The sequence below is a fragment of the Panthera tigris genome, chromosome A1 (genome assembly GCF_018350195.1).
Source record: "Panthera tigris isolate Pti1 chromosome A1, P.tigris_Pti1_mat1.1, whole genome shotgun sequence".
Classification (NCBI taxonomy): domain Eukaryota; kingdom Metazoa; phylum Chordata; class Mammalia; order Carnivora; family Felidae; genus Panthera; species Panthera tigris.
Window position 1 is genome coordinate 14,052,399 of NC_056660.1, and position 17,852 is coordinate 14,070,250.

Genomic DNA, 17,852 nt, shown 5'->3' on the forward strand with positions numbered 1-17,852 from the left:
CTTCTAGTTGTAAGACTCATATTACATACTTGGTAATGTTAAAGTTTACAGTGAATCCACCCGATATAAAAATCACTATACAAAAAAAATCACACTCATAATTAAAGACATGTTCATCTTCATCATCATATTGAACCTTTTTGATACACGGTGGGATTGATTAGCTTTGTTGCTAATGCCAGTGGGCATGAATACAGTAGCCGACAGAACAACTGATTATTAGGAAAGATAAGAATAAGATAGTTGTTATCCTGAGAACCTTTGAACACATTAAATACTAGGATTGGGAAAGATTGTAGAGAAAAGCTTACCTTATTATTTTACAAATATGAAACTGAGTATGATGATGAAATAAAACAATTTTCATGAAGTGTGAAATAAAATGCAAGCCTAAATTCCTAAATCATTGCTTTTCCTTGTACATCGCATTGCCATTTATGAGATGGAAATATTAATTAAATGGCAAGTTTTGGATCTCTATATAACTATCAGGAATGTAACTCTTTATTTTAAGTGCAGTATATACTATATTGGTTAAAATAATAATTAGATTTACATTTTTAATAAACCATTATTCTAAAATGTTTTTTTTTTTAATGTATTAGCAACAGACTCAGAATTTTGGGAGCCTTAAATGTCATTAATTTCTTTATATAACATCATCCAAATTATCTTCCATATACTTTATGTATAAACACATAGGACACATTTTTACCAATTTAAAAAGTAATTATAATGACTATATTCTTTAGAATAAATTTTCCCAAGATTGGATTATCTGAGTTTTTAAAATTGAATTATTACCCTTTAACTGAAGGTTAGATAATATTCCTTACTTAGCCATGGCAGAAGTTATGCATTGTTAAACATTATGCACTGTTTGTATGTTTTTACAGTCTCAGTGTGCCCAGTATGCTGCTGATAGAAGAGAGGAAGAAAAGATGTGTGACCATCTTATAAGTGCCGCTAAACATCGAGATCACGTTACGGCAAACCAACTGAAACAGAAGATCCTCAATATTCTCACAAACAAGCATGGCGCTTGGGGAGCAGTTTCTCATAGGTGAGTAATCACAGATTACAAGTAAATAATAATTCACAAGTTATTTATAATAGAAGTTTTAAAAACATCTATAAACTTTAAAATTATCTAGAAAATATGATTTAAAGCATAAAAAATTGCTGGAATTTTTCCCTGATATCTTTAGTAATTCCTCTTTAGAATCCTTTGGAAGAAAAGCTAAACTTTTAACAGAAGCTCCAGTGCAAGTTATTTCTAATTTAATAATAATACGCAACATCATAAAAAAATTAGGCAAGTATTTTAGACTACTGTCTCTTACATGATGATGTGTGTTAATTATAAGAAGTGGCTCTTTTTTTCATGTTTCAAGAGTCAACTCTTCCTACTTATTAAATTTATATCATTCTGAATTTTTCTTATAAACAAGTAATAATATAAACATTTACTGTGGAGAGTTAATACGTCCTTTTTAGAAATTTTTTTTCCGTATTTTTCTATTCAGTCTTTCTTGCGATGGATTTTCATTGCATATTAGGACATTTGTGATATTATAGTGTACGTAAAACCAAAATTGGTTGTTTATGGATTACAGATGTTCTCCTTGCTAAAGTGTTGTGGTGTAAAATTATTTTCTTTATTTTCTCTATACAATGAAGTTTTCTAGAAAAATAATAATGAAGCAGATCACTACATTTAGATTGCTAATGTTCTTCACTTTTATATCTTCATTTTATTTGTTCCCATTAACTGCTTTTAAGTGTTTAGCAGAGTTTAGGGGTTGGTTACTTGTGGACAGGACACTACTAAGAAGAATTCTGATAGAAGCAATTCTATTAGTTAGGGAAGAACATCTAGAATATGACGAGGATAGTGTTTGATCATCTGACCTGGTATTTCAAGTGTAAGATAGATCTAGTAAATCTTTTTTTTATTTTTTTATTTTTTAATGTTTATTTTATTTTTGAGAGAGAGAGAGAGAGAGAGAGACATAGTGTGAGTTGGGGAGGGGCAGAGAGAGGTGGACACAGAATCTGAAGCAGGCTCCAGGCTCTGAGCTGTCAGCACCGAGCCTGATGCGGGGCTCGAACCTGCGAACCGCGGGATCGTGACCTGAGCCGAAGTCAGACACCCAACTGGCTGAGCTACCCAGGCGCCCCACCCTAGTAAATCTTTATTATTTTTGCATTTAAGGTAATACTAAGAACCTTACATGAATTATTTCATTAAACCTTCATAACATCTCTATTTAGATTGGTACTCAAACGTTTTCCATATTACATTGAGAAAACTGAAGCTTTCAGAGGTTACATAAAACTTACATAGTATCACACAGCTTATACAAAAAGAGACATTGTTCCAGTCAGGGTTGTCCAGAGAAACAGAAACAGAACCAATGGGATATATGTGAGACACAGAGATATACCTATAGATAGGTATAGGTATAGGTATAGGTATAGGTATAGGTATAGGTATAGGTATAGGTATAGATATAGATATAAAGATTTATTTTAAAGAATTGGCTCACATGATTGTCAAGTCTGGTAAATCTGAAATAACGTATTCCAGTCACTGTGGCTTTCTCCTATTTTTTTTAGGCTTTTGGGACATGCTTACTCTACTTAGAATGCTTTTTCCCAAACATTCTATGCAGCTAGCTCTCCTACTTTCTTCCAGTTTTAATTCAAATGGTACTTTCTCAAAAGAGCCTTCTGTAGCCACTCTGTCTAAAATTCTACTTCTTCCCCCAACTATTTTATTTTGTATTTCTCTGCTTTATTTTTCCTTTCCAACATTTATTTCTATCTTACGTATTATATCCTTTACTTATTTGTCACTTGTATTGTTTTGTGTCCCACCAGCATCCGATTCCATAATGGAAGGGATTTTCTCTCTTTTGTCCACAGTAATATACCTAGCACCTAGAATAATGCCTGATACATGTAGATGTTAAATAAATATCCATTGACTAAGTTAATAAATGAATACTTAATGTATACCCTTTTTTACAGTGATACTGGGGATGAGTAGAAAAATAAATTAGTCTATTGTCTGGGACAATTTTATATTTTAAATGAAATTATTTTATTAAATGACAAAATGTACTTATCCTTGCATAAAACCAAAGTTCAATTCATCTGGGAATTAGGATGAACAATTCCTGTATCATTGGGTTATTTTAATGGTAAAATGAAACATGCAAAATACTTAACACGATGTCTAACACAGAGTAGACTTCTCATATTTGTTAGTCTCTTTTCTTTTTTGGTAGCTCTTTGAAAAAGACTTTAAAAAGACCTTATTTTTTTAGAGCAGTTTTAGGTTTACAACAGAGATCTCCCTTATATCCTCTCCCAACACACATGTGTAGCCTCCCCCATAATCAAGGTCATTCATCCAAATTGTACATTTGTTACCAAGAATGAACCTACATTGACACATCATAATCACCCAGTCCATAGTCTACCTAAGGGTTCACTCTTGGCGTTGTATATTCTGGGGGTCAGGACAAATATGTGATGACATATATCCATCATTTTAATATCATACATAGTATTAAATTTTATTTATTTATTTATTTGTTTGTTTTTTACATTTATTTATTTTTGAGAGACAGAGCATGAGCAGGGGAGGGGCAGAAAGAGAGGGAGACACAGAATCAGAAGCAGGCTCCAGGCTCCAAGCTGTCAGCACAGAGCCCGACGTGGGGCTCAAACCCACAAACCGTGAGATCAAGACCTGAGCCGAAGTCAGACACTCAACCTACTAAGCCACCCAGGCACCCCCATACATAGTATTTCAACTGCCCTAAAAATTCTGTGTTCTGCCTATTCATCTCTCTTTTCCCCACCCCTGGCAACCACTAATTTTTTTTTTTAATTTTATCCATAGTTTTGCCTTCTCCAGAATGTCATATAGTTGAAATCATACGGTATGTAACCTTTTCAGACTGAATTCTTTTACTTAGTTACATGCAATTAAGGTTCCTCCATGTCCTTTCATGGCTTGATGGCTCATTTTCTTTTAGCACTGCATAGTATTCCATTGTCTGGATGTATTTATCCATTCACCCAGTGTATTTATCCATTCACCTACTAAACAGCATCTGGTTTGTTTCCAAGTTTTGGCAGCTGTAAATAAAGCTGCTGTAAACATCCATGTGCAGGTTTTTGTGTAGGCATTGGTTTTCAGCTTCTTTGGGTAGATACCAAAAAGCATGATGCTGGATGGTATGGTAAGAGTATATTTAGTTTTACAGGAAACCACCAGAGTGTCTTCAAAGTGGCTACAACAGTTTGCATTCTCAGCACCAATATATGAGAATTGCTATTGTTCTCCCTCCTTGCCAGTATTAGGTATTGTCAGAATTCCAGATTTTGGCCATTCAAATAGGTATATAGTGGTATCTCGTTTTGATATGCATATTCCTGATGACACATGATGTGGAACATCATGTCATGTGCTTATTTTCCATTTGTACATCTTTGGTGAGGTGTCTGTTAAGGACTTTGGCCCATTTTTTAATAAGGTTGTTTGTTTTCTTATTATTGAGTTCTAAGAATTCTTTGTATATTTTGCATAACAGTCCTCTATCAGATGTGTTTTTTGCAAATATTTTCTCCCAGTCTGTGGCTTATTTTTTTCATTGTCTTGATAGTGTCTTTTGTAGTGCAGAAGTTTTTAATTTTAACGAAGTCCAGTTTCTGTTATGTCTTCCATGGATAGTATCTTTGATGTTGTACCTAAAAAGGCACCACCAAAAAGTAATAAAGTAATAATAATAATAATAATAATAATAATAAATTTTAACAAGGCACCAACAGTACCAAACATCATCTAGGTTTCGATGTCATCTTCTAGGAGTTTTATGGTTTTACATCTTACAGTTAGGTCTGTGATCCATTTTTAGCTAATTTTTTTTGAAGTGTGTTAAGTTTGTAGTCTATTTGTGGGCACTTTGTTCCACTGACCTATTTGTTCTTTCACCAATGCCTTATTGTCTTGGCTAATGTAGCTTTTCGTAGTTCTATAAACTAACTTGTTCTTCTCCTTCCAACTTAAAAATTACTTCTTAAAGTAATTTCCCATGCCACTTAATCACCCTCTAACTTGCAATATATAGCTCTAATCTATTGATTTTATTCATATAATGAACAGATGGCTCTTATTAGCATAGTGGGAAACAAAGTAGAATAACTCCCTCCCTCGCTTAGTTCATAGAAGTCCAATAGAAGAGACATATTACACGAAACAAATGATTATAGAAATAAAAGATGTAAAGGCAAACTTTGGCAATTACTAGGAAAGAAAAGTACAGGGTGCTCTGAAGGAGAGAGTATAGCAAAGGATCTTCATTTTAGATTCAGAAGTCAGGGAAGTCTTCTTTAAAGAAGTTCTGTTTGGGGGCGCCTGGGTGGCTCAGTCAGTTAAGCGGCCGACTTCAGCTCAGGTCACGATCTCGCGGTCCGTGAGTTCGAGCCCCGCGTCGGGCTCTGGGCTGATGGCTCAGAGCCTGGAGCCTGCTTCCGATTCTGTGTCTCCCTCTCTCTCTGCCCCTCCCCCATTCATGCTCTGTCTCTCTCTGTCTCAAAAATAAATAAAACGTTAAAAAAAAATTTAAAGAAGTTCTGTTTGAATTAGGTACTCAAGGAATGAGCAGGGAATCATCAGTAAAGGCTGGGGTATAGAATATTCTAGAGAAAAATATTACAAAGACTCAGAATTTAGAAATAATAAAATGAACAGAAAGGAGGGTAGTGTGTCTAGAACTTACTGAGCACTGGAGATAGGTGTTTGAGATAAGGCAGGATAGTAACATATGAGCTAGATGATTTAAAGTCTTGTAGATCCTGTTAAAGATTCGTGACTTTATCCTAAGTGACATGAAAAGCAGTGAGAGGCTTTGAGCAAAAGAGTCACATGATCTGATATATGTTTTAAAAGATCAGTCTGTCTTTTTCTGTATGACTTATTTCACTCAGCATAACACTCTCCAGTTCCATCCATGTTGCTACAAAAGGCCATATTTCATTCTTTCTCATTGCCACGTAGCATTCCATTGTGTACATAAAGCACAATTTCTTTATCCATTCATCAGTTGATGGACATTTAGACTCTTTCCATAATCTGGCTATTGTTGAAAGTTCTGCTATAAACATTGGGGTACAAGTGCCCCTATGCATCAGCACTCCTGTATCCCTTGGGTAAATTCCTAGCAGTGCTATTGCTGGGTCATAGGGTAGATCTATTTTTAATTTTTTGAGGAACCTCCACACTGTTTTCCAGAGCGGTTGCACCAGTTTGCATTCCCACCAACAGTGCAAGAGGGTTCCCGTTTCTCCACATCCTCTCCAGCATCTATAGTCTCCTGATTTGTTCATTTTAGCCACTCTGACTGGCATGAGGTGGTATCTCAGTGTGGTTTTGGTTTGTATTTCCCTGATGAGGAGTGACATTGAGCGTCATTTCATGTGTCTGTTGACCATCTGGATGTCTTCTTTGGAAAAGTGTCTATCCATGTCTTCTGCCCATTTCTTCACTGGATTATTTGTTTTTTGGGTCTGGAGTTTGGTGAGATCTTTATAGATTTTGGATACTAGCCATTTGTCCTATATATCATTTGCAAATATCTTTTCCCATTCCGTCGGTTGCCTTTTAGTTTTGTTGATTGTTTCCTTTGCAGTGCAGAAGCCTTTTATCTTCATGAGGTCACAATAGTCCATTTTTGCTTTTAATTCCCTTGCCTTTGGAGATATGTCAAGTAAGAAATTGCTGCGGCTGAGGTCAGAGAGGTTTTTTCCTGCCTTCTCCTCCAGGGTTTTGATGGTTTCCTGTCTCACATTGAGGTCCTTTATCCATTTTGAGTTTGTTTTTGTGAATGGTGTGAGAAAGTGGTCTAGTTTCATTCTTCTGCATGTTGCTGTCCAGTTCTCCCAGCACCATTTGTTAAACAGACTGTCTTTTTTCCATTGGATATTCTTTCCTGCTTTGTCAGAGATTAGTTGGCCTAGTATGACTAAAATTAAAACAAAACAAAAACCTTAAAATGTAAGACCTGGCAAAGAGGTAAGATGTAGCTGGAACCCACATACATTGCTGATAGAGGTACAACATGGTGCATCTTCTTTGGAAGAAAGTTTGAAAAGCAGTTTATTTGGTTTTTTTTTTTTAATACAATGAGACATACAGTTACTACATGACATAACAATCCTACTCCTAAGTATTTACTCCAGGAGAAATGAAAACGTACATTTACACAAAAACTTGTACATTCGTGCAAAAAAACTTGCACATTAATGCTCAAAGCATGCCCCTAAATAGCATAAATGCTCTTCAACTAGTATATGGATAGATAAACAGTACATCCATATAATGGAATAGTACTCAGCAGTATAAAGGAATAGACTATTGTTATATGCAACAGCCTGAATGAATCTCAAATGTATTCTGCAAAGTGAAAGAAGCCAGACTCAAAAGAACACAAATTGTGTAATTCCATTTATGCAACAGCTGGAAAAAACAAAACCTTAGGCAAATAAAACACAGCGGTGGATTCCAAGGGCTCACAGTAGAAAGAGAATTTGACCAGAAAGGGACAACATGAGGGAGCTTTCAGGATGATGGAATTGTTCTATATCTTGATTGTGGTAGTGGTTTCATGATTCTGCCTTTGTCAAGATTCTGCCTGTACAGCAAAAAGAGTGAATTTTACTGTATTTTACTGTAAATTACTGTAAATTACTGTAAATGAATTTACTGTAAATTAATTGTTTTTAAGCCTTTGGGCTGAGATCAAGTGTATATAAATTAATTAAGTTTTCAAAAACTAAAATAAAAAAAAAAAACAAAGGCCCAGAGAAGTCTTTATAGATGGCTTTTGAGCTGTGAATACTAATGTTTACCTAACTATATTATACTTTTAATATAGAGAATTACAATCACATATTATTTATTCACTGTTTTAAAGTTAAATAAATTGCAACTGAGATTATCTCAATTACTTTCATGCCAACAAGGTGTATTGGTCTGTAATCTAAAGCACATAAGTTCGATTTTCCCATAACTAATACCTCTAAATGAATTATTTTTTACTATGTGTATTTTTTTAATTATATAGTTTTTAAATCCTAAAGTAAATGTAGTAAATATACTATTATCTAATAAAGATTTTGAAATGTTCAGAGGGAGAAGAAAAAAGAACTTTCTTTCCAGCAATTTGCAGGTAAAGTGTCAAGATTTAAATTAGGAAGGTGCTCTACACTCAGTGAATACAGTTGTAACAAGCTGTAGCAAGTATATTGGTAGTAACTGAGTTAGACTAAACAATCTACTAATTTTGATCTCTATAATAATGTGTGATATAAGAGGGGGGAAAACCTGCTTAGAAATCAGATATATAGATATAGATATGTATATCTATATCTATATATCTATATATATCTATATATATATGTATGTATGTCTCACAACCCATATTTGTTTTATGGCAGTGAAGTTTCATAAAAACTTAGGCCACAGCTTCATAAGAGCTAGGTAAATGCACATAACAGGGTCAAATGGGAAGATGGCGTACTTATTGGATTTCAACCTGAGATCCTACACCTCCAAAACAAGAGTTCTCAGACTCACCATATCATGATTTTAAAGTGAAAATAATAACTTAAAGTTACATAAAGAATGAGTAGGTAGTGCTGTGGAGTAATAATTGTATGCTTTGGAAATAAATTCTGTATTTGGAATATTCTGAAAGAATCACATTAACTTTCGCTTTCTGACTTTTTCTTCTGTTTCCCTTATTTTTAATATTCATATTTAGGAGTGCCTGGGTGGCTCAGTTGGTTGTGTCTGGCTTCGGGTCTGGTCATGAGTTCGAGCCCCCCGTCGGGTTCTGTGCTGACAGCTCAGAGCCTGGAGCCTGCTTCAGATTATGTGTCTCCCTCTCTTTCTGCCCCTCCCCCTGCTCAAGTTCTCTCTAAAATGAATAAATGTTTTAAAAATTAAAATAAATATTCATATTTACATATGGGTGTGAACTACAACCACTGCACTTGGATATTTATTTAATCCCAAATTAATTTGCTCTGAGTCCCTTCATGGGGCTTTTGGAAAATCCAATGATAATCATTAATAGGACCCTACATATACATTCCTGGATTATGCAGAGATTTTTAGTAATCTTATTAATATAAAGCCGTGGAATCCTCATTTCACTCTGGGACCCAGAGATATGCTTCATTTATGCTTGAAGGTAGGTCTATTTCTGGACAAAATGAGATACTAGGTTCTACATTAATGCAAAGAGCTGTGGCCCCCCCCCAGGGTACAACCATATATGTTTCTGCTATTTCATTGGGAGTAAATATACCCCACCACTTTCAGGACCCTCTTCATACATCATCTTCTCAGTTCTGGAATAAACTCAGGCCCTGGATACTTCAGTCTCTTTACACCTCAAGCCTCCATGTCCATCATTTCTTTTAGGGTAGCTGAGCTACTTTTTAAAAGGAATATATCTTATCACTGCTGAAAAGATAAGAGTAGCGTCAGATTTGCTAGATTCAAAACCCCGCTTGTTTGGGAGGGGTTGGCATAGAGTGAAGTAGAGATTTTGCTTATTTTTCTCATCCGTTTAGATTCCATAGCCCAAACCTTTCTACAGCTATCCTGGGGCATCTGTTTGATGTACAGGTTCTGTGATCATGGAACATATTTTATTTTTCATTCGGAATTTGAACCTTTGGCATTCACCTCACTGTATTCTAATTGTGTTTGCTAATTCTAACTGCTCTAATCAAAAACACAAATCTAAAATTAAGTAGAGCCATTATGACTTAATAATTAACTAGATACGATGTTGTCTAAGTTATTCTCATCATTCACTGGGTGAATGGTGGGGCCATTCTTAGAATTGAAAAATACTCAAGGAACTGGTGTAGATGGGAAGATGATTATTGAGTTTGCCTTGCCCATGGCATATTCTAGTGTAATTACCCACCACAAAATTGAAAGTAGAGCCATATGTCATTAGTTCCCTAGTTATGCATGTGATAACTTTCTCAGACATGGCCAAAACATATTTTCTAATCCAAATTGCATTCCTCCTATTCACCCAGTAAAGGGCATCTAGGAGACATCCTTGATTTACTTCTTGCTTTCAGCCCTCCCTCTCCCCATAAAACACACATACACAAATTGCCCCTCAGAAGATGCTGTCAGGAATACATTTAGTATATACACTTTCTTCTTGGAAGAAGTAGAAGAATATAGTAGATTCTTCCAAGGTTGTGTTTTACTGGGTAGGTTCATCAAGGCAAACGAGCAGAGATATTAAGATACAAGTAAGAAATTGTTTGAAGTAATAGATTGTGTACTTAATCTAAGATAGTTCAGGAAGGACTGTAAATAAAGAAAGGAGATTGATAGGCAGATAATAATGGAGTCAAGAAAACAAGAGTCAGTGAGCTGAAAGAATGGGAAGTTTTAGGATGTTTTAATTCAAAATTTCAGAACGACGTCACTACAAGATTGACAAATTCAGAATGTGGTCCTGAAAGTGGTTGTGGGGTCAAGCTGAAGGTCATGGTAATGATGAGCTTGAGAAACTGAAAAAGATGGAGACTTGCATGTGGCACACATTGGATTACCCAAGACAATTCCAGTATTTGGGATGGAAAGAAAGGTTGTCAGCATCCTCTAAGTCTCCAGTAAATAGAACGAATGGCCTGGGATGCTGATACAAGCCTCTATATGGGGAGAAGAATAGGTGGGATTGCCAGATTTAGCAAGAGCCTCAAAGGAATCTCAAAGCTCATCTTCCCTATATACATATATATATGTATATGTATATATGTGTATATATATATGTATATGTATATATGTATATGTATACATACATATGTATGTATGTATATATGTATGTGTATATATATGTATATGTATATATATATGTGAATATATACATATATATACGTATGTATATGTATTTATTATCTTCCCTAAGTATATATGTGTGTATGTATGTGTGTATGTGAGTGTATATATATCTCCAAATGAATAGAGGTAAAAAATATACCACAGGATGGCAGAAATTTAAAAAGCCTATGAGGTCATTTTCCCTGATAGAAATCTAATGCAGATCACATAGGCAAGAGCAATGTTTTGAAAGGATGAGGTGATATAAATCAATAGTGATTCTATGGGTCAGACCAAAAATGTCTATAATTTGAATATGAAGATGATCAGGCTGAAACCTTTATGACCCACTTGATTGCCAGCCTTATTTCTGCTGCCCTTTTTCCTAAAATACATAGTTTTTAAAAATTAGGATGACTATTTTAATAGGCCTCATAATAAGATACTGTGTAAAATTCTTAATACATAGAATTGTATAAAATACACAAGAAAGAAAAAAAATCAATAAGCAGAATATAAAATAAACATCTCACAAATATTAGACTACTTTCTCAGCTGTGGAAGTCATTAGGTTTAAAACAAAAATTAAAGCTTTGGATCTTCACATTAATGAAACTTCTCCTTGGTTTACTAAACAAATGGCATAAAATTTAAAAATTTTTGACCATTTGCGACAAGTGCCTGGAATTAAAGGGAGATGATCACAGTCCCTCAGTCGTTTATTGGGCTACTAATTAAAATATGCATTTATGAAACCATAGGAAATATTTCTCAAGCAGTAACATCTGCTATCTTGGCAGATGGTATTTTTGCTGGAATCATTAAAGATGGCACCTTATTAGGCTGTCGAGAAGAATCTCTGGACTCCTTTGATGTAATTGTTTTTATAAGCTTGTATTTTAGATTAGACATTTTCAGTTAAATATCACTATATTCCCTAAAATAATATGCTCAACCCATTGACTTTTTGAAAATCGTAGAGACATATAAGAATGTTTAGTAATTTGAATTCAACCAGTATTTTTCTCTATAAAGATCCTCTTTTTATAACTGCATATCATATATATTTTTGTTTTTATAAACGAAATGAGTAAATTAGCTTACAGTGGCGTTGCTCTGTATTTGCACACTAAAGTTTTGTACATTAGACTGTTAAGTGTTTTTTGCTATTTGTGTTCACAAGGAGTTTGCTGTCTTTTGTCAATAATAAGGGTTGCTTGTTTGGTTGGAAAGTGCCATTGCCCTAGAGTGCTGTATTTTGAAGTCATCTGTCATGGATACATTGTAGAGAGAAGACTATTTATGTTTATGGCATTTTAAGTAACTGAGTTAAACCCTTTGGAATATAGAGAAATGGCGTGTTTACTGTCATCACTGTTCACTTAATCTTGTGACCCTGACATGGTAGCATTCCCATAAATCTCCCTGTGGGTAGTTCAATAAAACAGATGAACATCAAAATGTAATGATTGTTTCAGCTTTAGGAATTAACTACGTGATGGAATAAATATGGCCCAGATAGTAGTAATGTTACAGAAGCATTTTACTACTCCCTTTTTCAAACAAGTAACACTAGAAAATAATTATGTATTACAGTTTGTGTTCTATTTTCAGATATTTGCAGTACCTTGTAGTCCTATCATTAAAAGAAAAAGGAAATAGATTTAAAAAATATTTGTATTATGACATTTTTTAAAGCAGTTTAAATTTTTTGGTATATTTAAGGCTCCAAAAATAGTAAAATTGGTTTCTGCAAGGATATTTTAATATAGCTTTTTATTGTGTTTTCATTGTATTACATCTTTGTTATTTTTTCTATATTCATTTTTAAAAAATACTTGCCATTATATAATTTCTCAAACATAAATTTTTTACTTCAGTAGTTTTTTTACACCACTCATTTTGTAAGCATCTATTGAGGCATTCAGGAAAAATAATTGGGGACAGTGAGGCATTCCAAAAAATAATAATAATAATTAACATGAAACACTAAGATAAATCAGTGGAAGAAACTAAAAGGACGTAACACCCAGTTCTCACTATACCACATTCCAGAGGTCACGTCCACAAACTAGAAGAAAATCCAACTCATAAATGCTATTAATACTCTTGCTGCTTAGATAATAGATCTATAGGATGAAATGATCTGAAAACAAGTTACTTTTGCCTCCCAATTTCCATATGTAAAAAACTTTTGTCAGTTTAGTTTGGTATGATAAAACCTCTAAGCCTCTTTTCAAATAGGATTTTGTACTTTGGCTACTAATAATCCAATTTGCATGATAATGATAAATTCTAAACACCAAAGTGTGCTGTATAATGTAAAACCTATGGGGGAAAGCATAGAAATTATATTTTTATACAAGTTATTATAAAAATATATATAACAGATCTATAAAAAGACCATCATAAGCATTTTTAGTAGCAACCCAGGCAGAAAACTAAGAAAATGAAGGGCTCTGAACCCTGTCAGAAAAGAAGGCCGATTACTAATATGATACAAGACCCCAGGAAAAATAAGATTGACCTTACTAATTAAATCTTTGAGCATTAGCATCAAGTTGAAAAACAGTCTTCCATGAAGAGAAGGTTGATGTGCAATACTTAACAAATAAATGATCAGGTACTTTACCTTAGGTAACCAAGCCCTAATAATACTTTCTTGTATTTTTAATAGCCTTTCAAAGTGATAAGAGCCCTAAAAATTTGATTGTGGACAGTGTTAAAACAGAAACTGTTTTCTGTTAAGTGGGATTCTTTTCTGTTAGCTATTAATATTCAGTAAATAGCTACCAAATTGCAATCAAGCACTCAATAGATAAAAATACTGTTCAGAGCTAGGTAACGGGATATTACATAAGAAGGATTTTTATGTGTTTTCAGTCTTAACATAAACCTTAAAAATTAAGTATGGCTATGTTCTGGATTAAAAAAGACTTTCAAGGGCTAGGCAAAAAAAAATAGTAAATATAAACTATCATATAGGCATTTTTAAAGCTTATAAACTAGATTTATCCAACTGAGTAAACGGAATGGTTTTTTTAGAATATTTTAAGTTACATTTTTAACCAGTAAATTAACAAACGTATCAAATAGCTACAAAATACCTTAACTTTTTTAAAAGCACTTATTAAGTATATGATAATTAAGTGATAATTAAAGTTTTCACCATTCAGTAAATTTGATGGTGCCATGATCAGAGTTAGACGAATATTGGTTCTAAGTATGAATAGTTCAAGGGCACTTAAGTGATGAGTGGATGTCATTGTAATCAGTCATTCCCTTGAGGAGCATCATGTCTGTGATAGTTTATTTATTTTTTATTTTTTTTGTAATTTTTATACAGTTTCTTTTTTTTTTCAATATATGAAATTTATTGTCAAATTGGTTTCCATACAACACCCAGTGCTCATCCCAAAAGGCGCCCTCCTCAATACCCATCACTCACCCTCCCCTCCCTCCCACCCCCCATCAACCCTCAGTTTGTTCTCAGTTTTTAAGAGTCTCTTATGCTTTGGCTCTCTCCCACTCTAACCTCTTTTTTTTTTTTTTTCCTTCCCCTCCTCCATGGGTTTCTGTTAAGTTTCTCAAGATCCACATAAGAGTGAAAACATATGTGTGATACTTAGTTTAAAATAAATTTGATAAATCAATTAAGGCTTTCTTCTCTAGTTAATCCCAACTACTTTTTATTTACCATCTTCCAGATTATTTTCAATTAAAATTCAACTTTTTTGATCTATAAAATGATAGTCATCTCACAACCTTATGTGTGCTCCTAACTCAGACTTTGTGACTGTTCTCTGCTCTTCTAATTTGGGTATAATTCAGGACCTAGACAAATAAAATACCTTGGATTTGTCTCTTCAATTTTCTTGAATTTCTTCAGTATCCACCCCTGTTCTGTCCCACTTGAAACCATGCCATTAAAATGATTTTTATTTTGAAATGTCTCACCCACCTTCCTTCAACCACAAAATTACGGTAGCCTGCCAATTTGATTGACTAACAGAATACCTTAATGATTATCCCAGGAAAATAAACCAACACAAGAAAACCAATAAAAAAATAAAACAAAAATTTTAAAACATAAACATTTAACTGGCCTTTGTTAAAACGCTATGTGGTCAGATCAGAATTTCCAGCTGTCCACTTGATATCTTTAGCTAGGTCTCCTGTGGGGCCTTACAGTGAATAAACCAGCTGGAGTATTACCACTTTAGGTTTAGTTTCTTCCTTCTTTGTGCTTCTGTAACACTTTCTTATGTATATCCCTGCTCTATTGTATATTTATTTTTTTCCTTTATAGCCAAAACTCTGTATTCTTCAGAAGTCTTGGTATGTGACAGAGTGCCTGGCATATAAGGGGTGGTCTGTAAACAAATATTATTGAGTCAGTAAAGAAGTGAATGAATAAAAGAATAAATGAATGAATGAAAAGATGGATGAATATGACTGGTCTCAGAGAATTCTGAAACATTATGAAGTATGCCCAAATATTAATTATTATTGGGAAATAAGATAATAGTAATTATTATTTGGGCATATTTGCTAACTTTTCAGAAATTATTCAGGTCAGATAAATAATTAAGTAAGAGTACATTTGGCCTCTGTCTCCAACTCTAACTTTCTGCTTTACCTTGAAATATGGAAAGAATTAATCATATTATTCAGGAAATTGAAAATATTTTAACTATAATATTTTATATATTTTGGCAAAATTCTTACTTTCAGTGTATCATTTAGTAAGCTTTGTATATAATAAAAGTAAACTAAATTGTTAAATTTAGTTTAAAATTTAAGTTGCAAAAATTAATTTTTAAGTGGTTATTAATTATATGGATAACTTTATGTTGCAGCTGTAGACTCAGAGAGACTTGAATTCAGGTTTCATCTCCAGAGCTTCAGATCTGTATAGGTTTGGCAAACTTCTTTTCTTGTTTGTTTATTTATTTTTGAGAGAGGAGACAGAGCGTGAGCTGCGGAGGGACAGAGAGGGAGACACAGAACCTGAAGCAGGCTCCAGGCTCTGAGCTGTCAGCACAGAGCCTGACGCGGGGCTTGAACCCACAAACCGTGAAATCATGACCTGAGCCAAAGTCCAACACTTAGCAGACTGAGCTACCCAGGAGCCCACTTTGGCAATTTCATAACCTCTTCAGGCTTCAATATTTTTCATATGAAAAATGTGGCATACTAACTATATCATAGAATTGTGGACCATAAATTAGAACACAAAATTTTATAATTTCATCAAATGCTTATTAATGAATATTTTAAATTGGTAATAATTTTAAAGCAAACCTGAATTTTAACTTATGGCATTTTCACTCTTTTATATATTTGAATTTTTTTTTGTTTTTTGTTTTTTGTTTTTGTTTTTATTCTTGAGAGGGAGAGAGAGAAACCCAAGCAGGCTCTGCACTGTTAGCATGGAGCCTGACGCAGGGCTCAAATTCACAAACTGTGAGATTATGACCTGAGCTGAAATCAGGAGTCAAATGCTTAAAGAACTGAGCCACCCAAGCACTCCCTGTTTTATGTTTTTAATTTAAATATGTATAGTAATATATTTGATCATTGGAATAGTTACCAGCATATTTCAGGCCCAAAACACTTACAGAGGCTTGATATCTTTACTATTTTGATTTCTAATAATTTATCTTACAGTTTTCGTTTATACTTCTCACTATTATCTAAATGAAAACATTTATTCATTGGCATTATACTTTTATAAATACATGGGAATATATGGATAGAATATTAAGTAGAAATAACTTTCCTGAATAAAACTGTGACAGTATTTTCCATTAGTACTGTTTTCCCAAGAGAAACAATATCACCTATAATCCTATAAAGTCAGAAATTCTGCCTTTGGTTTTAAAAGTTTTGGACAGCTTTTTAAAAATTATTGAGGTTAAAATGTGTATAGATTTGTTTTTCTTTATTTTTGAGTAATTAACTATTATTAAGCACCTTGGCATTACTTTCCTGGCCTTTCAAAAAAGTACACACACAACTTTTGATCACTTATACTAGATTACATGTTTGTTTGCATAGTGAAATCTGATTTACAACTCATGGCGTACATACATTTCTTTTGATTTTTGATTAAAACCTAAAACATCTATTTTGATTCAAGAGCTTTTAATTATGCCATTTCCGGGCCACCTCCTGTTCCAAAGTCATGTTCTGTTTTACGTGTTCAGTAGGTTCTTGTTAAATTTGCCAAATGAAGTTTAAGACAGTTACACTATTTTTTTGTGGAGTGGTTTAAAAAAAGAAAACCTTAGAAAATCTTCCTCTGTTTACTCAAAGAATAAGATTATGACAAGTCTCATCCTCTTGACTTAACACCTTTACATATTTCAGTCTTTACTTCCACTATAACATAATAGAAATGTACACCAATGTTTTCATAGAATACAAACAAGGGATACACCTTATTATATCGTTTCACAAATATCTAGCAAGGTAGCAAGTTAACTTATGTTCCCAGAAACTATACTCGAAACCATAGCATTTGGGAGGTTGAAATTTATAATAAATGATAAAACTTTGGCTTTGTAATAACAAGTTATCAAGAATATATTGTCAGAAAAATTAAGGAGTTTAGGGAAAACGTTAGGCATGTTTCCTAAATCACTTTTTTTTTTTCATAGTTAACTGAATTAGCATGGCTGTTGTTTCCAGTTACTTAGTAGACAAATTGTTGTATCTTGAATATTTGAAAGGTAATATTTCTGTGTTAAATATTTTTTACCTCACAAGTATTTATAAGAGAAAATGTCTAATGACAATGCAATTTGTCAGGAACTATTTGGGTAGTATGATCATAAACCTTTTGCTGTTGTTATTCCTTTTTTATTCTTTTTTTTTTAACTTTTGTTTTTGGTCAAGAATAGGGAAAGAAAAATGA

At 33.5% G+C, this 17,852-nt stretch overlaps 1 protein-coding gene across 8 annotated transcripts in view; it reads left to right on the forward strand.

Annotated features, from left to right (window-relative positions):
- NBEA (neurobeachin) overlaps positions 1-17,852 on the forward strand; it is a 678,339-nt gene that overhangs the window by 367,588 nt on the left and 292,899 nt on the right. For all 8 annotated transcript variants that reach the window (XM_042998658.1, XM_042998776.1, XM_042998897.1 and 5 more), the window contains one exon: positions 897-1,063. In XM_042998658.1, the coding sequence (XP_042854592.1) occupies positions 897-1,063 (167 nt within the window). The remainder of the gene's footprint in view (positions 1-896; positions 1,064-17,852) is intronic.